At 39.2% G+C, this 22094-nt stretch overlaps 1 protein-coding gene across 2 annotated transcripts in view; it reads left to right on the plus strand.

Annotated features, from left to right (window-relative positions):
- FAM227B (family with sequence similarity 227 member B) overlaps positions 1 to 22094 on the plus strand; it is a 178442-nt gene that overhangs the window by 19001 nt on the left and 137347 nt on the right. For both annotated transcript variants that reach the window (XM_065558151.1, XM_065558152.1), the window contains exons 7-10: positions 2153 to 2251; positions 3106 to 3207; positions 5875 to 6001; positions 12131 to 12271. In XM_065558151.1, the coding sequence (XP_065414223.1) occupies positions 2153 to 2251; positions 3106 to 3207; positions 5875 to 6001; positions 12131 to 12271 (469 nt within the window). The remainder of the gene's footprint in view (positions 1 to 2152; positions 2252 to 3105; positions 3208 to 5874; positions 6002 to 12130; positions 12272 to 22094) is intronic.

Raw genomic sequence — 22094 nt, forward strand, 5'->3', positions numbered from 1 at the left:
AAAGAAGAGCACAAGCATGAAGGGACAAAATCAGAGAGGCATAAAATGAGTTACAACTAGCAAGGGACATAAAAGACAATAAAAAGGTTCTATAAATGCATTAGAAGTAAGATGAAGGAAAGTGTAAGTCCATTACTTAACAGGGAAGGAGGGGTACTAACAGATGAGACAAAGAGGAGGGTGCAAGTGTTTACGAATACCTACACCATCTCTGACAGATGTTTGTCTAGCGTGTTCTTAAAAGCTTCCAGTGACAAGAACTATACAACCTCCCTTGATAATCTTTTCCAGTACTTAACTATCCTTATAGTTAGTTTTTTTTCCCTATTATCTAATCTAATTCATCCATAGACTGTAATGGGAGGGGCAGAGTTATAACCTTTTATAACCCTTTGAAGACTTATCCCAAATAAGTGTTTAGGTCAACTGTAATTCTTTGAATAGCTGGTAATAACTTTTACAAAAAAAATTATAGTGCTGTATATTTTGAGGGACTGAACATTACTTTTAACGTTAATATTTCACTACCAGCCTTCAACAAGATGTTTAGATTCAAAATATACAAATTTTTTACTTTTTAAAAAATTACTTATGTATGCATATGTTTGGCACACAATGCTGTCAGAAAGCCTGCTATATAGACCCAAAAATGACTTGGACAGCTCAAAAACCATAATTTTAGTACCACCCCCAACTCCAAAAAGTCTGTTTTTTGTCGTACTGACACTACTTTACCTTCAGCAAATGACAGGAAATTAATAGCTGCCATAATAAATAAACCTGACACAGTCAAAATGCATGAATTCCAGAAAAATTCAGTACATAAATTACATAATATTTACAATTCCTCAGTTATCGGATAGTAACAGATTTAATAACTGCTTCAAAAATTTAACTTTAGAAATACAATTTGTGTAATGTAATACTTTATAATAACAGCCTCATTTTGAAAAAAAATGTAGAAGTCTGCAATTGCATTCTACATAAGCATATTGAAAAAAATACCATTATGTGAGTTTTAAAGTCTTTTTATGGCATTAATTGTAATATTTTGGGGCCAGGTTCAGTGGCGTTGGAACAGTTTTTATAGTGGGGGAGCTGAAAGACATTGAACAAAACTGAATGCCTTGTGTATGATAGAAACCACTTCAGTCCAGAGGGTGCTGCCACACCCCCAGCACCCTAGTTCCAGCACCATTGGCTAATGTGTGCCTTGCCCTGTAGAGCTACCCACCAGGACAATCCTAAAACCTCACTAATACTTCTGCACAGGGGCCATGCACAGTTCATAATTTCTGCCTGTTACCTGATGCAGAGGGGAATAAATGGAACCTATATCTGAATCTGCTTTATTGATTTGGCTAGCTACTCTTATTCTCTGAGGTATTGTTTTTAAATTGCCATTGTGTTGAACTCATTTTTAGGATTCAAATGCAAAGAACACTACCTAAGGCCTCACTAATTTTGTCAGGTTTCAGAGTAGCAGCCGTGTTAGTCTGTATCCGCAAAAAGAACAGGAGTACTTGTGGCACCTTAGAGACTAACAAATTTATTAGCGCATAAGCTTTCGTGGACTACAGCCCACTTCTTCGGATGCATACAGAGTGGAATAAATATTGAGGAGATATATATACACACATACAGAGAGCATAAACAGGTGGGAGTTGTCTTACCAACTCTGAGAGGCCAATTAAGTAAGAGAAAAAAAAAACTTTTGAAGTGATAATCAAGATAGCCCAGTACAGACAGTTTGATAAGAAGTGCGAGAATACTAATTTTGTGTATCTCAGTTTTTGAGTGCCAAATTAGAGACACTTAGGACCTGATTTCAGATATGCTGAATATCTGTAATTCCAGTCAAAGCCAATGCAAGCTGCAAATGCTTGGCACTTAAGAATATCAGGCTTTCGTTGTATCCACTTGAGTACCCCATGTTGTACCCAACATAGTGGATAATTTTGAAAGAAACTGCTTCTCTTCAATTTAAAGCTAAGCATTTTCCTCTTGAGGTTTTTTCCAAGTGTTTGCTGAAGCTAAGACATTTTTCTACTATCTGCTGGATTTGGTTATGAAGTGCACCACTTGCGCTCTTTAACTTTTCACATTTCTACAGTCTGAATAAATAAATTTAACAAAAAGTTTGTTTCAACAGGGAGAAGTTTATAAAGTTTGGAGAAAGTTGTTTCTCTCAGAAGCATCTATTGCTGTTTTACAGGATTGTTTTTGGTGGTGGTTTCTTCAAAAGTTTAAGGTATAAACATATAACAAAATTATTCTTACATGTCTTCTAATCAAATGTATAAAATAACAATTTCTTGTTTTACAAAGTCATGATCCATAGATTGAATAGATTCAACAGGAGCAGAAGTAGGCCCAGAATGAAACATCTAACTTTAATCTGATCTCAGAGGACAAACATTTTACTTGTGAAGAGCCATTTAAGACAGAAGGTTTATATCACTGAATAATAAAATAAAACTTTAAGCCAGAATTGACTGTTTACTTTAGCTTTGCTTACTTTGTTTAATGATGCTAAGATTTATGCAAGATTTGAAATAATTAAATATAAGAACATAAAGCAAAAATATCACTACTTTTGTTACCTGACACTATCAATATGTACATAACTGAGGAGCCAAGGGAAAATATTCATACAGTGCATGACTGTGCTTGTGAGCTACCCTTGACTCAGTACAGTGCTTCAGCCCAACATTTAAGGTGGTGCTTAATAGGGATGGATTAAACCCATGCTTCAAATTAAGCATGTGCTTAAGTGCTGTGCCAAATAAGAGCTTTTGCAACAAATTAAGAAAACTGTTAATTTAAAGGGGGGAAAGAATACAGCAAAATGTAAAATTACTTTGGGAATATGAATAACAGTGTTGTTCCTCATATCGTCAGATTAAATGCTACAGGAAATTGCTAATGCCACAGTTCAACAGGGTATTTAAGCACATGTCTAACTTTAAACATGTAAGTCATTATATTATCTGTAGTGGAATTGCTCACATGCATAAGTACCCTGCTGAGTCGGGGCCTAAATTCTGACCATCATCATGTTAATTCATAACTATTTCTGATTTTATGTTGATTTTTCCTTTTAAGCCTAATCAAGAAGATCAAGATTACTTGTTTGACAGAATTGCAGACAGCTTTGTATCACTTTTCCTATGTGTCCCCAGTGATACTAAAGATGCTTTTTTTCAGGTAATGGTATGGTAACATATGAGTTGCAATGATTAGTTATTTAAGTTTGGCAAGTTTTTAAAGCTCTTTTTCTTCCTCCTTGTACATGGTGTGGAAAAATGCATTAATTTCATGGAAATTGGTATGGCAGAGGGAAAAGCCATACAGAGACAAGCTCCCCCACTCACATAGACACAAACATTCCCTTGCTTAAACAATACATGTTTGGGGAGAGATGTATAGGGGGTTCCTGGCTGAACAAAAGGAAATAGAAGTTAGGGAGCAGCAGCTGCCCAGGGAAAATTTTCAAAAGTACCAGAGGCCAAAAGATCAGACTTTTAAAGGGATTTAGGCACCAAAACAGGTAAATAGGTGCCTAAGTCCACCATGTAGGCACTGCTGACATTTTCAAAGCTACAGCTCATGTGCCACCTAATCCCTTTAGCTGCCTCGGTACCTTGAGCACCTAAGTTTCTGCTGGTAAGCATTTACAAAGCAATCTAAGTTCTGCTGCCACCCAACAGCTAACAAGCTGCTCAGAGCAGTAGCTGAAGCAGAAGCCCTGAAGTGGGATTTTTGAAGTAGGAGAGAGAATGCTTACCTCACCTCCAGGGCCTTATCCTGTAGGTGTGCTTTAAGCACACCTGTTACCTGGCAGACTCTGCAGCAGGTAGTCTAGATGCAGGATACTGATAGATGGCAGCATATTTTTGTGGGGGGGACACAACACAGCACCTGCGCAAAAAACATTCAGGGCACAGGGACATATAGAGCCAGCATGAGAAAGGTATCTAAATGAGCAGGAGAGAGAGAGAGAGCATTTTGGCAGGTAGGGCATGGGTTACCTAAGCAGCTGACCTGGCATAGATGGCTAACTACAGGAGAGGGTTTTTAAGTCTGAGATTCTGAGCAGAGATCAGCTGCTTAGATGCCTAAACTCTGCCTTCTCCCTGCCCTTTCCTCTGCATTTCACTACTGGCTTCTGAAAATCCCTTTCTTAGGTGCCTAACTCTCCGTATGTGTTGTATGAGGAGCCTGGGTGCCAAACTCAGTGCTGTGAATACCACTTGGTGGCAGGGCTCGTAGGAGTTAGGCTCAGTGTTGCAACACCTAAGTCCCCTTTGTGAATCTAGCCTTGAAGGACTTTTGAAAATGTTACCTTATGTAGCATACTCCTACTGAAAAGCACAATACAAATTTCTACTAAATCACATGTAAGTTAATGCTGAGGACATAATTATCAACTTCTTGAGCTAAAGGTCATCTACTGGACCTTACAAGAGGGGCTGCACCCTTCCTTAGGATTAATAGGGCAATTAAAACTAAACTGTCAATTATCTAATATTAGTTAAGCATTTTGAGATCCTCAGATGACACACTATATACTCATATTCTCCTCCTCATATAGGAGTTATGTGGATTTTTTCATTAATTTACGTGAGGTTCTCAGATACTGTGGTGATGAGCACGAAAGAACATCCAATAAACTAAGACTTACTCTTGATTTTCCTGCCAGTAATTCTGACTCTGAGAGGCTGTGGCATTTGGAACTCCTCCAGTGTGGGGCTGCATTTAAGCTATTACTAGGCTATTTCGTCATCATTCACTCTGTATATATGACAAACAATTTACTCTGGCTAGACTTTTCCTGTTGGTGTGTCTATTTGGGAACCCTGTAGCCACAAAGTGGTACAATCAACCAGGAGAAAATAGTCATTAGGTCTAAAAATGCCATGTGCAAGTCCACGAGGTGTTGTTCTGGGTGGGGTCTTGCCTCCCACTCACAAGGAGGAATTAAAAGTAGAGATAGTTACATGTATATTTGTATGGTGTAAGTGTTTAGTATGCAACATATATTACGATATTGCTTGGACCAGAATCCAGATATGTGCTAGCATTTAAAATTCAGATTGATATGTTGCAGCAGCTGTGTTTTTATTCACCCTGCATGACAGATATGAAATTTAAAATAAACTCCTAGGTTTAAATTATTAAAACGAAACATTTGCATAGTATTTTCTTATGAAAATGTTATCTGAATAGACATTTTTGGCATTATAAAAATGCTGATATGGTGCTAGAGTTAGTATGCACATATCTGAACCTACATATTCTAGGTAGAGAAAACAGAGCAATATGGGTGTGGGTGAGAAAGAAAGAGAGAGGAGAGTGACAACTTCTAATGTTAGAACAACATGCTGGCAATCTGAAATTAATACCTGGCTCAAACAATATGTGACCAATGAAATGTGATCCTAAAATAAACATGGCAAAATTTTCAAAAATGCTTATTTTTCATTACATATAGTGATTACTTAAACCTTAAGCAATTTTTTTAATTCCCAATTCACTCATCCATGCTTCATTTGAGCCCATAATGACTCATTCAGAGATTATAAATGTAGTCTTTTGGAATCAGCATTTTACAATTCTTGTTCTAGCTGCCAACCTTGACTTGTACCCTTTTTCAACAAGGTATTGACCATTACACCTGCTATTATATTTGACAGATATTTAATATTTCATACAAATAATAAAGACAAACTATTTTTGAAAGTATTAGTTCAATGATTACTGCATTTTGCTTTATTTTTTTATGTAAACAAAATTATAACTATAATAAAATTAGTACTAAGCTCTTTTTTAACCTTATAATTATTATATTCAGTTTAATTCTTATTTTGGCAGGTGTATCCTGATTGTTTGTCACAAGTCATCTATGTTGCTTTCTGTGAAGCATTTCCAGAATCCAGTAAATCTTTTGATGATGCATTTAAAGATGGACTAGTGGATTTAATTTTTCAGTGGGTATCAGGTACTGTTAGTTAATTTAAATACATTTTTGAAATGTATTATATTAGGATTTCCAGATTTCTTTCCCTCATTTAGAAATTATTACTTTTACCCCACTAGTGGTATTTAATAATAATAATCTATTACAAGAAATCCTATTGTCAAAGATGCTCTTCTGAGTCTGGAGCATTAATATCTCAAATTCCAACTCTTGGTTAGAGAATGGAAAGCAATTGGAGGTAGACTGGAAAACAAATGGAGATAATTTGAGCTGATTGTTCATCATCATCTCTGTGGAACAAATGTTCTTACTTATTTAAGGAAACAATTAACCTCGACCTGACTGAGGAAAAATTTAAGTCAATTATTTTGTAGCTGCATGTAACTCAGTACGTTTCCACTTGCACCTTAGCTAATTGGATTTGTGAAAGCTTGTCTAGAACCTTTAGCTTTATTCATTAATGAAATTATAAATTCATTTCTTATTTATTTTAAAAGTTAAGGTTACTTAATGTTTAATGGTACTTTAAGATGCCTCAGCATTATAGAATTTGAAGTTTTGTGAGTGGGTATTAACCTTAGAAATTAAATTTTCTTGCATAATGCCAGCACTTAACATATTTAACGTAACACATCTGACCTTACAAGCTATCATCAAATCTGTAATTTCTGCCTCATTGCAAAGATCTGGGAACTGTTTTTTATATATATACCTGTAAATATATTTAACTTTTGCAGAATTAGCCAGCAATTGTATAATGATCTCCAGGTATATGTATCAATGTCTCCTTATCGGTGAGCTGCAGTCTGTGCAGTGCACCATTAGGATTGCCAACTTTCTACTCACACAAAACTGAACACCCCTGCCCCTGCCCCGCCCCTCCTCCGAGGCCCCATCCATGTCCCGCCCCTTCTCTGAAGCCCTACCCCCGCTCACTCCATCCCCCACTTTGTCGCTTGCTCTCCCCACCCTCACTCACTCGCTCATTTTCACCGGGCTGGCTCAGGGGGCTGGGTTGCGGGAGGGGGTGAGGGCTCTGGCTGGGGTGCGGGCTCCAGGATGGGGCCAGAAATGAGTTCAAAATGCAGGAGGGGACTCCAGGCTGAGGCAGTGGGTTAGAAAGTGAGAGGCTGGGGGTGCGGGCTGTGGGGTGGGGCCAGGGATGATGGGTTTGGGGTGCAGGAGGTAGTTCCGGGCTGGGGGGTGGAGCCGAGGGGTTTGGAGTATGGGAGAAAGCTCCAGGCTGAAGCAGTGGTTTGGGGTGTGGGAGGAGGTATGGCCACTGGGCATGGGGGTGCGGGTTCTGGGGTGGGGCCAGAAATGAGGGGTTCAGGGTGTGGAGGGGACTCCAGGCTGGGGCAGGGGGTTGGGGTGCGGGGGAGTGAGGGCTCTGGCTGGAGGTGCAGGCTCTGATGTGGGGCCGGGATGAGGGATTTGGGGTGCAGGAGGGTGCTCCAGGCTGGGACCGAGGGGTTCAGAGGACGGGAGGGGAGCACGGGGGGAGGGGCACCGTAGGCCAGATGAAATTAACCACGGGGTTGGATCCGGTCCACGTGACCTAGGTTCTCTAGCCCTGCCCTACACATAGGAGCTGGACGGGGGACATGCCGGCTGCTTCTGGAGAGCTGCGCGGAGCAGAGGCTAGGAGGGTGCCTGCCAGCCACGCCGCGCTGCGCTGCCAACCAGACAGTCAACAGCCTGGTTAGCAGTGCTGAGTGGAGCTGCCAGGATCCCTTTTTGACCAGGTGTTCCAGTCAAAAACCGGACATCTGGTCACCCTATGCAGCATGCTGACTCTTTCTCTGTGACCCTGTGTGAAGGGAATATTCAGGAAGAATCTGTGGTGAGCACAGCAATGCAGCAAGAATGCAAAATCTTCAGGCCATGATTGAAAAAGAAACTATTGTGTGAATATTGGAAAAGAAAGAAGGCAGAGACAGACAACGTGAATTATCTCTGTTGGAGGGAGCACTAGAACATCTTCCCCATTAATTAATCTTAAATGTCCTGTGAAAATACTTGGAACTGGAAAGCCTGGGGTGAATGCAGTTTATTCCCTTTTCCAGGAGCAATTTTTTTCAATTTCTATAAAGATTATTACAGGAACCAAGCTTGTCTGGTTTGATAGACGTTCTTTGGCAGCAGAATTTGATTTTGAAATTTTTATTATTGTCTGCATGGTCGATTACCAAGGTATAATAATAATAATAGATTTTATTTGCTTTTAATCAACATCCAGACATAGATGAACACAATACATTGAGGAAGAGAGATTTTTTTAAAGGAAATCATGCTTTACCAATCTATTAGAATTCTTTGAGGGGGTAAACAAGCATGTAGACAAGGGTGAGCCAGTTGATATAGTGTTGTTGGACTTTCAGAAAGTCTTTGACAAGCCTCCTCACCAAAGGCTCTTAAGCAAAGTAAGCAGTCATGGGATAAGAGGGAAGGTCCTATCATGGATTAGTAACTGGTTAAAATATAGGAAATGAAGGGTAAGAATGAATGGTCAGCTTTCACATTGGAGAAGGGAAATAGCGGGGTCCCCTGAGGATCGTTCTGAGACCTGTGCTGTTCAACATATTCATAAATGATTTGGAAAAGCAGGTAAACAGTGCGGGGACAGTAACAGAGTTTGCAGGTAAAGATAATTAAGTCCAAAGCTGACTGTGAAAAGTTACAAAGGGATCTCATAAAACTGGGTGACTGGGCAACAAAATAGAGATGAAATTCAATGTTGATAAGTGCAAAGTAATGCAATGTAATCCCAACTATACCTACAAAATGATGTTAGCTAAATTAGCTGTTACCACTCGAGAAAAATCTTGGAGTCATTGTGGATAGTTCTCTGAAAATATCTGGTTAATATGCTGTGGCAGTCAAAAAATCTGGCAGAATGTTAGGAACCCTTAGGAAAGAGATAAATAATAAAACAGAAAATATCATAATCCCTCTCTATATATAAAGCCATGGTATGCCCACACCTTGAGTACTGCGTGTAGTTCTAGTCACCGCATCTCAAAAAAAGATATATTAGAATTGGAATAGGTACAGAGAGGAGCAACAAATATTATTAGGGATATAGAGGAGAGATTAAAAAGACTGGGGCTGTTCAGTTTGGAAAAGAGATGACTAAGGGGGGATATGATAGAGGTCTATAAAACCATGACTGGTGTGGAGAAAACAAATAGTGAAGTGTTATTTACTCCTTTACCTAACACAAGAACTCAATAGTCAACAGGTTTAAAACAAATACTAAAAAGTACTGCTCACACCACACAGTCAACCTGTGGACTCATGGTCATGGGATGTTGTGAAGGCCAAAAGTAAAACTGGGTTCAAAAAAGAATTAGATAAGTTCATGGAGGATAGGTCCACCAATGGCTACTAGTCAGGAGGGGCAGGGACACAATCACATGCTCCAGGTGTCCTTAACTCTGACTCCCAGAAGCTGGGACTGGATGACAGTCACAAATCTGTCAGTGGTAGGATAGGGTACCCCCTTTGGGTTATATGGGGAATGCACATGCTTGAATCCAATTACTCCATCCCCACCCCAGTGGGTGCTGTGGGGCATCTTTTTAGCAGGCTGGCAACCTTCCAGATGGAGACTGTTCACTGTCAAGTCCCTTCTCTATGTCCCTTATGATGCCACCAAACATCCCATAGTCAGCAAAACAGGTTAAACTAAAGAAAAACTTGTAAGCAGGTCCCTCCAGGATATGGGACTCTGGGAGTATCAAGGTCCACTTCAGAGCTCACTGGGCCAGTTCAAGCCTCTGTTCTTTTCCCCTTCTACTCAGGGGTTCTGCACCCTCCTTCTGCAAGGGCAAGGGCTCAGTAGGCTGTCAGTCCTCTCACCAGGGCTGGAGAAGCTGAACAGTTTGTTCCTTTCCCAGGGTTGCCCCCATCTGAGTGAAGTTCCCTCTCTTTTAGCTCCTCCGCCAGTCCTGGCATGATTTGCAGCAGCAGCATGAAAGGGCCAATCCAGCTCCTTATCCCTTCCATGCTAGTTGGGGTTTATATACACTGTCACATAGGGACTGGATCATCCATAATTGCCATGTACTGTTCATTCATAGAATATCAGGGTTGGAAGGGACCTCAGGAGGTCATCTAGTCCAACCCCCTGCTCAGAGCAGGACCAATCCCCAGACAGATTTTTGCCCCAGATCCCTAAATGGCCCCCTCAAGGATTGAACTCACAACCCTGGGTTTAGCAGGCCAATGCTATCCCTCTCCCCAAGGTAACAAGTGAAAGGGGCATTTTTGACTCCTCCCCTCCTCAGTGTCCCCTGGGCTGGAATTCTACATTCCACAGGGCCAAATAAGTGGATAAAGCCACAACCTCAGCATATCTCCTCTCAGCACTGCCCTATAAGTACTGCATGCTAACCAATTGCGCCACTGGAGCATTCCTTCTAAAGCATCTGGCATTGGCCACTGTGGGAAGACAGGATACTGGGAGACTACTAGATACTGACAGACCATGGGTCTGACCCACTATGGCCATTCTTATGTTTTTAGACTGAACTTCATCTGGACTATTGACTATATATCAGATGCAGACTACTTTAGCGCTTATTTGTTTACATTTTAGCCAATGTGGGCTTCACTGACATGTGCATTGGCACTGTGTGATAAACATTGCGCTGCTGATAAACAGTAGAAATATATTTTATATACCTATAAAATGCCAAAAATGTTTTTCTCTATATTTCCCCCCTCTATTGAAAAGCATTGTTTTTCAGGCAAAAATTACTTTGATCTACCAGGAGACAAAGAGAAAATTACTCAGAGAAAAAAAATGCATTAAAAATCTCATTTTAGGAGGTCTTTGCACACCAAGGTCACAGTCTACCACTCCTCTCTGCATATGCTGTTTTACCATGGCAGGACTCCTTAGCAGTCAGAATAATGTGCTGTGGATTATATTTTTATTGCTTCTCTGGGCAAGAACAAAGTTAATTCCCAGTGAGACCTTGCTGCTCACAGCAGCATACATGTTAACCTGCTGAGGGATAAATGTGCACCATAACTCCCAGATGGGTCTTGCACTGGCACGAGCTAGTTAAACCCAAGAATCTAGCTTGTAATATGTGTCTACTGTAAATAGACAGTGGGCAGAGTTATCAAGAATTCAGTCGGACCAAATGCCAAAAGATAACTAGAAGACCACTGCTGTGGCTTGGATTCCATATATTTCTGGAAATACTGAAACGTTTGGGTTAGAGGCAGTAAAACACTACTGGCAAGGAAATAGAAAGCCACCGAATAAAGCAAATTATACATCCCTGCCAGGATAACTTGCAGCCTTAACAAAATCTTTCATTGTAAATGTTTTGTAATGTCAAATTACCAGAATGGGAACAACTACAAAATAAAGGTATTTCTCCTCTCATGAAATATAATTTAAGATATCCATACACAAAATCAAGTGGAAAAGGAAGTTAACAAAAATAGTAAATTAAGATAATGAAATGAAAACAAAATATTGAATAGTAAAATGAGCATTCAAGGTCCAAACCTGGAAAGAAAGACTGTTTTAAAAAAATAACACTACTCAAGCAAGTGAAAGCCTAGCTTGAGCCACAACAAACTTTGTTTAAATTAGCCATGTGTCACCAAATACATGAATTTTAAAGAAGATGTGCATTTCAAAACTCTTGAAGAAAAACTGACACCACTATTCCTAATTCCACTGCAGATGGTAAAATGCATGAGCATTGGTTGTGCAGTTAGAGCAACAACTGCTAAAGACCAGAATACTTGGTAAAACCCTCTAAACACTTTCATAAAATGGTAATTAAGAAAATAATATTGTTATTCCAAAGGCTGACATAAATTAAGAATCTCTGTTAATTGCATAAAAATAAATAATAACCTGCACAAAATCAAACCGTGAGCCTGATCTTGCAAGCACTCATGCCTGTGCTTAACTTTAAGAATGTGAGAATTCCTAGGGAAGTTAGTGCGATTGCTTACTATTTTAAAGTTAAGCAAGTGCATAATTGTTTGCAGATTAGGGACCTGAAAAGGAATCAAAAGTCTTAACTTCATTTGAAAGGATAACATGTTTGGTATAGGATAGCTTTCAAAAGTAACACCAATTACTTCTTTCTTTTTCTAAAGTTAACTTATGCTTTTCAGGTCTAAAGCCACAGAAATTTGCTTGGAAGAAATGGAATCTAGATGGCCTGAAGAAGCCCACAGTAAATAGTAGCAAGAAAGATACTATTACCAAGGCACCAGTTAAGGGATCTGGCAAATCCAAAGCAGTCATTGAAGCTTGTGAGTACTTTTTAAATGCACAGAATGCATTGCAGCATGAATAGCTGAATGGAACATACAGAACTTTGCAAAGTCTAATATAATTGTCAACAGAAATCATTATTCACACTTCCATTTTATTTTGTAAAGGGTATCCAAATGAAAAAATTATAATAATTTGGAACTTTTGGATTGACTCATACATGTATCTTGCTGTTTTGCTGATATTTGCATTTAGAGAAATCAGTAAAGAAAAAAATGAATGTGAATGTCAAATACTTAAAATAGCTGCTGCTATGAGGGCTCCATATGGCCATTCATCTATTGTGCAGAGATCCCTTTCTCCACTTCATCCAGTGGTACATGAGTCTTCCTCTTACTCCTTCCTGCTGCCTGGCTCCTATTTCCACCATTCCCCCTACTGTTACCATTTCTTCTCCTTGCTCCTGGTGGACCAGCTCTTTCACCACTCCATGTCTTTCTTGCAGGGCCGGCTCCAGGCACCAGCTAAGGAAGCAGGTGCTTGGGGCGGCCAATACAAAGGGGCGGCACTCGGTCTGCTATTGGGGTGGCACGTCCGGGTCTTTGTCGGGAATTCGGCGGTGGGTCCCTCAGTCCCTCTCTTCCTCTTTGAGCTCCTGCCGAAGTGCCGCCGAAGGGGAAGAGAGGGAGTGAAGTACCCGCCGCCGAACTGCCACCGAAGAATGGAGTGGCGCAATTGAGCTATTGCGGAAGTGCCACCAATCGGCTTTTTTTTTTTTTTCCTGCTTGGGGCGGCAGAAAACCTGGAGCCGGCCCTGCTTTCTTGATCCTTCCCACTGCTTAGCATCCTACTTCAAGCCCATTCTCTTGATGATGCCAGCATGCGCCCTTGTTCCATATCATTTCCTGGTTCAAGTTCCTCTACTGGGGGGGAGGGTCCAACATATGATGCCGGAAGGTCTAAGTGGTGGCCCCCAGTCTTGACAATTTATATTTGATTATAAATTGAAAATGTATTTTCTGAGCTGCATCCTATGATCTTTAAACTGAAGAGTTTGAATCAACCCCATCTCTATGCGGCGAAAGTAGGGAGAGCTGCTTTTCCATCTGCCTCCCATCAACTCCTCTGCAGTCTCAGCAGCAGCTCTCCTGTGAACTGAAAGTGCTCTAAACAGCAGTAATCTCCTCAGCAGCATCCCCAATGGGCACCTGCTACACTGCAGGGGAGAAATGATAGAATGGCTGTGACTGTTCCAGATCTGCTTCACTGTTGGGCTGTCAGAGCCCCAGTACAGGAACTTGATTGGCTCTGTTTCAGTCTAAGGGAGACCTTCTCCTAGCCAAACACCAAGAGCAGGAGAGGGGGAAAAGTTGCGAACCAACAATCTGTTCCATCTCCTTGATTCTCTGCTCCAGCCCTAGCCCCAGTGAAAGTTATGGCATCAGGGAGGCTGCTCTAACTTGTACTTGTTAGTTATGGACCAGAAAGGATGGGCCAAGGGAGTAGAGCAGGGCAGATAAGCTGTCCCTAAGTATTGATTGTGCGCCTCTGATCTTTTTGAAATAATATGTTTGGCTCTCAGACTGAAAAGGTTGGACACCACAGCTCTATATCATCACCTGCCTATAGTGTTGAATGAGCACTTCATTCTGCATTAACTCTGCTGTGTCAGCTTGTTCAGTATGACTCACGATCAGCTCTAGAAGATAGAGGAGTAGAATGATCACAAGGTGTGTTTTATGACCAGGGCACCTGGCTTTGGACTAACGTGCAACGATTCTCACATAGCTTGCCCATAGCGAAACCACAGGAGAACCACTCTAGTCTGACTACATTTATTGAGTGTGCTGTCTAACTGATTCTGAATAGGGGCTGCAGGATTGGGGCCCTACACAAAAGGCATTTTACTTTTTATAGGGCGTTCTTTTATTTACAGAATTATTTTTGCTTGTATGAGCTGACCATGCATATCTACTGCATAATAAGGCTGGGCATCTCTCAGTCTTCAGTTGTTGACTTGTAGCCTTCCTTGCTCTTCTTCCTTGTTCTAATTTCTATATTTCTTTTCAAGTACAATAAGTAAAGAATGAACCACAATTGCATTAAGGAATGCTGAAATTAGCACTGTCATCAGGCTTACTGTATAATTCCCTTCTTACCACTCAGGTTCCAGTCTCAAAAGGAGGTTCTTGCTTTCAGTATTCTTTATTTATATGTCACTTAGTCTGCAATAACACAGTTTAAAAATAGAAGTTTATCTAAAATACTGAAGGGACATTGTCAGGAGAATCTTTAGCTTTTGAAAAATGATAAGCTTGTACAAAACCTGAAACTAACAAAAACATTTGCCTGAATTTTCCAAGTAATCATGTTTTTGTTTTTAATGAATCAGATTTCTCTTGCAATCCTGGAACCCCATCATTGTGCTGGTACAAGAGAACAAGAATATTAAACTAAGTAGAAAGTAAATATATGTGCAGCAGGTTAAGTAAAACACTCCCTGTTCTTGACATGACCCTCTTCCCCTTACTGGAGCTGTGCTATCTATCCACAGTAGTTCCTAAAGTCATAGGGGCTAGAGTAACCCTGTGTTTGGCCCCAAAAGAGGAAGGCAATGATTTGATTTGTGTGGTGTGTAATGTACATGGTTCTCTCTTATCCTCATTCACTAAATGTGGGAGGGTATTATTGTTATAACTCATACTTTTAAACCTCCCATCCCACCATTTACCATGGTCTTTTAAGGGTTGCAGGAAACATGAAGTCCAGTGAACTGTTCTCATTTATGGCAATTGAGAGGCTGGTTATATAGACAACCACATGATGCCTAAAGAAGAATCATGTTAGTGTGGTCTGTCACTCCCCAGAAGAAAGTATTTCCTAATTTCAATGGTACACAGAGGCCATAATGACAATAATCCTTAGCTCTTATGTGGTGCTTTTCCTTTATAGGTCTCATAGTGCTTTAAAAAAGGTTAGTATCTTTATCTCCATTTTGCAGATGAGGAACTGAGGTTCTGAGATGTGAGGTGATTTACCTAAGTACAGTGGGTCAACTGCAGAGTCAGGAATAAAACCCAGGTCTCCTGACTCCCAATCTGGCATCCTATCTACTAGACCATGCTGACTCAGCAGCCAATTGCCACATAGCCATTTTATTCCCTTATAACTGGTGTTGTCCAATGTAAAATTAAATCAATGTTACGCTGGCTGTCTATAAGGTACATATTTTGAGTCCCTACACATTGTTCCCATAAAAAGGGAGACTGGGAGCACTTAACTTTTATTACCGAAAATATTGCTAGCCTGAATAATAACTTATAATACTAAAATGGTTATGAAAAACAGACTAATAATGGAGATTTTTTTAAACAAGATTGGTATATTGAAACATGTTTGTTTGGGGTTCCTTTGTCAGGCGGGCTTGTACTGTTGTTTAGAGTAGAGCTTAATACATAAAGGTGTCTAGTGGGATTTTAAAAAGTGCCTAAGCAGGTTAGGCATCTAACATCCATTGAAATTATTGTGAGTTATGCATATAACCTGCTTAGGGGCTACTAAAAATCCCCCTAGGCACCTATTTGCATCTTTAGGCACCGTAAAACCTTTGAAGATCTGGCCCTCAATCGATTTCAGTGGGAGTTACGAGTGCTCAATGCTGCTCAAGAGGCACTCAATACTTTTGCAGGATCAGACCCTGGACCATCATTACTGGAAGAACTGTTCTAAGAATGACAGTAAAAATACTAAGACTTCATAGGTAAAGAAAGATTCAGATAGCAAAATATCCTTCCTCAGGAACAGGTCAAAAAATACTGTAATTTTTAAGTATGAAGTATGTTCATCTGTTTTAAAGTCCTGTTCTTGTTGGATCCCCACTAAAGGAAAATATTTTATTTCCTTTTCTCATTGTGAAATGATTTCTTCTTACTTCAGTTCTCTGTTCAGCTGATGACGTTAAAACCCAGACTTTACAAGTGTAGAGCTTCTTAAAAATTGAAATAAAAGGTTTTTTTTTAATGAAACAAATGGTTAGTAGTGAGTTAAAATCTGTCTTACAAACAAAATTGAAGAAAATCTCCCTTTTTAGGTCTGGAATGTAAGCAGTTATACAATTTCAGTATCTGGAATGCCTCAGGATTTACAAGCAAGCTTGCTTAAGCGAGTGCATTATTAGATTATTTACAAGACTAAGGTTTTTAATGCTTGATTTTCTTTATACTACTTGAAGTTTCGTGTAATTTTTAAAAATACTAGAAAGTATAGAGATATAATATAAAATAATTTGGATTTACACTCTGCTTTTTCAAAGTGTTGTTAGAAGTTTTAGCTGTATGAATCATTAAAGTTAACAGAAGTCTCATGTTTAAAACCTCATGTAATTCCTTAAAAAAATACTCTTTGGAGTTTGTTTTAAAGTGCAGGTCTACTCTAAAAATGACTATGTAAAATTCCATGTTTATTGCCATTAAATACTCCATATCAAATTTGCTCCATTTTCAAGTGAAAAGTTTTGCTAACTGCCACCTCCGAAAACTCAATCTGGAATGGAAAAAACAGGCTGAATTCTTTCTTTTTCATGAAATATTGTAAGTAAATTAAGAAATAATCATGAAATTCCTGAGTTCTGACCTCAGCTTTGACTGTGACTGCATCTCTTGCTTTAGGCGAATCACCTATCTTCTCTGTCTCAGTTCCTCCAGCTGTAAAATGGAGATTATTATGGGAATAATAATACTTTCCTAAATACTTCATTGGGTGTTGTGAAAATAAATCCACTTATTTGTAAAGTGTTTTGACAATTAAAAGTACTGTGTAAGTGCTATTCTTATGTAAGTGTAGTGTAGTGACAATTGCTTTCTGTGTCAGTATTAGCTTGCTGCATTTATACTAGCGTAGGACCTGAATGAACAAAGCATTTACCTTTAAGCACATGAGTGTTCTGTTGACTTCAAAGTTCCATTGACTTAAATGGCGCTAATCGCATGCTTGAAGTAGCTTGCTAGATTGGGACTTTTGAGAACAGACCGATTATGTGTTCACCCAGAGACCAGATTATCTATAAAATTGCATTGGTTAAAAAGAACAGTATACTTTTATAAATATGGTTTCTTACTTGTTGGATAATAATTAACCATGTGGCAATCTGAGTAGCTGGTATAATTTCTGTGATAATATTTTAAAAGGCTGCAATGTAGAACTAAAAGTGAAAACAAATTATATATTTTATATTTTAAAGACCATGAAAATTGGACAGTTTTGCCACTGTTAACTTTATGCTATATTATACATGTATTTTACCGCAATAGACATTTAATAGTGTAAAACATATTACAAATACAGCAAAAGATAAATTTATATTTATCTCATGCAAGGAAGACATATTTTCAAAAAATCAGACTTAAACAAACTCAGAGAACTGATATGTAGGGTCCCATGGGAAGAAAATCTAAGGAAAAAGGAGTCCAGGAGAGCTGGCAGTTTCTGAAAGAGGCAGTATTAAAGGCACAGCAGGAAACTATCTCAGGGTGAAGAACAGAGAGAAAGAACAGTAAACCGCCAATATGGCTGCATTGGGAGCTCTTTAATGACCTAAAAAATCAAAAAGAAATCCTACAAAAAGTGAAAACATGGACAAACTGCTAAAGATAAGTATAAACGAATAGTGTAAGCATTGTAGGGATAAAATCAGAAAGGGTAAGGCACAAAATGAGTTACACCTAAGCAAGAGACATAAAAGGCAATAAAAAGAGATTTTATAAACACATTAGGAGCAAGAGAAAGATAAAGAAAAGTGTAGATCCACTACTTAGTGGAGAAGGAGAGCTAACAATGGATGACACCAAGAAAGCTGAGGGGTTTAATGCCTATTTTACTTCATTTTTCACTAAAAAGGTTAATTGTAACCAGATGTGTAACACAATTAATATTAACAACAAAGTGGAAGGAACACAAGCCAGAATAGGGAAAGAACAGGTTAAAAATATTTAAATAAGTTAGATGTCTTCAAATGGGCAGGTCCTGACAAAATTCACCCTGCGGTACTTAAGGATCTAGATATAGCAATCTCTGAACAATTAGTGATTATCTTCAAGAACCCATGGAGGACATGTGAGGCCTCAGAATACTGGAGAAGGGTTAACACAGTGCCTGTCTTTAAAAGGGGGAACAAAGAAGATCCAAGGGAATAAAAGACCAATCAGCCTAACTTTGACACCTGGAAAGATATTGGAACAAATTAACAAATAATCAATTTATATTATTGCCCGATCTTTAGATCATGTATTACCTCTACCTCGATATAACGCTGTCCTCGGGAGCCAAAAAATCTTACTGTGTTATAGGTGAAACCGCGTTATATTGAACTTGTTTTGATTCACCGGAGTGTACAGCCTCGCCCCCCCAGAGCACTGCTTTACCACATTATATCTGAATTCGTGTTATATCGGGTCGCATTATATCGAGGTAGCAGTGTAATTATATTGATTACTTAAGAATCCCCAGTTATCACTTTGAGGGTTCACAGGTTCTTGAACCCTAGATCAGGCACAGTATTATTTAAATTATTATATAGTTAGGAACCCCGATGTGCACAGTTACAACACTCATACTATAGGAACTCTTTTATATTTACAAATATAGTTTATTAATACATTTAGCACAGTCACAAACACCCCAGCTTAGTAAGGTAGATAGAGCTACTACAGAATGTCCATCTGCACATCCATATACTCACACCTTCCCTTGTAGAACAACCTGAAATATTATCCATCGTCTTCCCCATCACCATCACATCAAAGCAGAATATAATGCAAAGCAGTGAATATAATAAAGGCAAGCTAGTTCACTGGGCTACAGGGTGCACCTAGAGGATCATAGGATGATAAATAACAGCCAACATGGATTTGTCAAGAACAAATCATGCCAAAACAAGCTAATTTCCTTTTTTTATTACTGACCTAGTGGATACTGAGGAAACAGTAGATGTGAGTTGTCTTGATTTTAGAAAGCAAACTAGGGAAATATAATCTAGATGAAATTACTATGCAGTGGGTGCACTATTGGTTGAAAAACCATAGTCAAAGAGTAATTTCAATGGTTCGTTGTCAAATGGGGGGGATGTATCTATTGGGGACCTACAGAGGTCGGGCCTGGGTTTGATACTATTCAACATTTTCATTATTGACTTGGTTAATGGAGTGGAGAATATGCTTATAAAATTTGTGGATGACATCACACTGGAAGGGGTTGAAAGCATTTTGAAGGACAGGATTGGAATTCACAATGACCTTGACAAATTGAAGACTGGTCTGAAATCAGTAAGATTAAATTCAATATAGACAATTGCAAAGTACTACACTTGGGAAGGAAAAATCAAATGTACAATTACAAAATGGGGAATAACCGGCAAGGCAGTAGTACTGGGAGTTACAGTGGATCACAGATTGAATATGGGTCAACAATGTGATGCAATTGCGAAAAAGGCAAATATAATTCTGGGATATATTAACAGCATACTCATACTTTCAGTGCCTGGTGAGATACTATTGACACCAGTTAGTTCCCATTTTTTGCTCTATTTTTCTCTATTTAAGACCAGTCTTTGGTCAAACTTTGCCATCCCTTCCCCTCCCTTACATATAGAGTTCCTGTTGCCAATATAAGTTCAGTGCAGTCGGGAACAATTGTCTTGGAATTAGTTGTGCACCAGCTAGTAGTTCTGGAAGGTGTTTGTGTAATAACAAGTAGGTAGCCATATTTAGTTGCGTGTTGGTAGTCAACTTGGGTTCTTAGTGCAGTTCAACAGCAAAGCACTGAACTACAGATAGATACATTTACTAGAACTGCACTTAATTTAATTTGAAAAGGTGCCAGAAGTGGGAGTGGAAAAATAGATGGCAAGGGAAGCAGCTGGGCTGACAGAAGGGTTTGCACCCCACTTGTATACAATACAATTGTATACTGGGATTGATGTGAGGATTGTCTTCAAAAATATTTGAAAAAGAGTAAATTGGAAATATTTTAATACCAAAACAAATCTGACAGCCATTCCTTCTTCTTTTCCTTTGTCTTTCTAGCTTTACATTTTTAGGATCTTCTTACCTTTGGTTTGGTCAGTTTTGGCTAATTACCTCTGCCACTTTCTAACATCCAAACTCATTTTTCAGGTTTGAGACTGACAAGATGTATATTTTCTTGTGGGATGGATTTTCAGGATCAGATCCTTAGATACTTGCATAATATCGAATGGAAGTTAGGAGACAGTGTAAAGTTCCCACTTGTGCTGCCCTGATCTTTGTGCTTCACTGTGCATGCTTTCCACTATGCACTGGGTTAGAGCAACCTAAGGACTGTTCTAAGTTACACTGGCCTGTAAAGGCCATAAGGAGCTGAAGGCCAAACCCAGGAGAAAGGCATAACAGTGATTTCCCAGTCATGGCCCCTTTTCAGTAACCACACTGCTCTTCTCTGCTAAGTTTACAGCAAGGAGAGCAGTGCGGAATATAAGGCCCTGCGCTAACTCTATGCTGCTACAGGATCACCCTTGCAATTGGGGTAATCCTCCCTGAACTTACTCAGCTTTTGCATCCAAAGTATGACAGCAGGACAGCACAAAGTGACCACAGCCCACCTGAGGATCTGATCCTTATTATCCCTCTTATTCCTCTATTTCTGTTTTATTGTTCTTTTCCTCTTCCATTTTATCCATCTTCTATTTTTTCTGGTTATATCTGTTAACCCTTGTTTCTTTATTTTATTTATTTCTTTTCTACTCGCCCATAATCTTGGCCCTTCCCCCCCCTTCTTTATTGTTGTTTTCTTCTTCCACCTGTGTAGACGCTTTCCTTTCCTTTGTACCTGAGCGATCTCTCTCCCTTACTCCCCCATAACAATGCTGTATTTCCCTTCCCTTTTCTTTGCACAAACTATCACTTTTTTTTACCCATTGTCTCTGACTTATATCCTATCTGTGATTCCCTGTTGTCACTCCCATATATGACTCCTTTCAGACAGCTTATATTCTGCTGAGCTCTTTTGAAGCACTAAAACATCTTCAATTACCATAGCTCCACCTAGGGAGGCAACATAGCACTTCTGTCTACTGCAGAACCAATTCAGCAGCATATGAGGATGCATTAGGGGGTTTGGCAGAGTAATTTGGATGATAGGTACAAATGGATTCTCATAAATGTTGGCATCCTGGTAACGATCCTGGTTACCCAGCACAGACTTTTTTTTAACCTCATCAAGTTTCCATACATCATGTATGTGCACCACTATAGAGAACAAAGTTCTTAGTATGTGTTATCACTGACCCTTGATTAAAGGTTGGTTCCAAAAGTCTATTTTGTACTGTAGAATAAAAATACTAACTTAGATTACTTATTCTGGTAAATTAGTTTTGAGTAGTCAGATTTGTTCTTTAGTAGATGGTTTGATAGTTTTGGCTCTTATTGCTAAAGTACAAATGAATTTGAAATAACGATGTGTTTTATAAAGCACTTGAACTTGGATAGAATTGAGAACTTCATGGGATGCTCTCTACACATTAATGTCAGGAAAATGTTAGAAATAGTACATAAATATATATCATAGTCCTTGGAACATATCTAATTCTATTCTTTTAGTGGAAAAGACAGGAAAGATTTTAAATTACATGAGCACTAATATTACAGAAAATCATTTTAAGTAAGTTGATTTCAAATAACAGAGGACTGGATCTCTCCACGCAGTAAACCTTGTGGGACAGAGCTAAGGGAAAATAAACTCTGCAAGGATCACCTTGGCCACTTTGTCTTTAATCATGCCATCTGGGAGGGTGAGGTTTGTGTGCACCTGTAGAACTGGTGAGGGGACAGT

This window comes from Chrysemys picta, chromosome 10 (assembly GCF_011386835.1).
Source record: "Chrysemys picta bellii isolate R12L10 chromosome 10, ASM1138683v2, whole genome shotgun sequence".
Classification (NCBI taxonomy): Eukaryota; Metazoa; Chordata; order Testudines; family Emydidae; genus Chrysemys; species Chrysemys picta.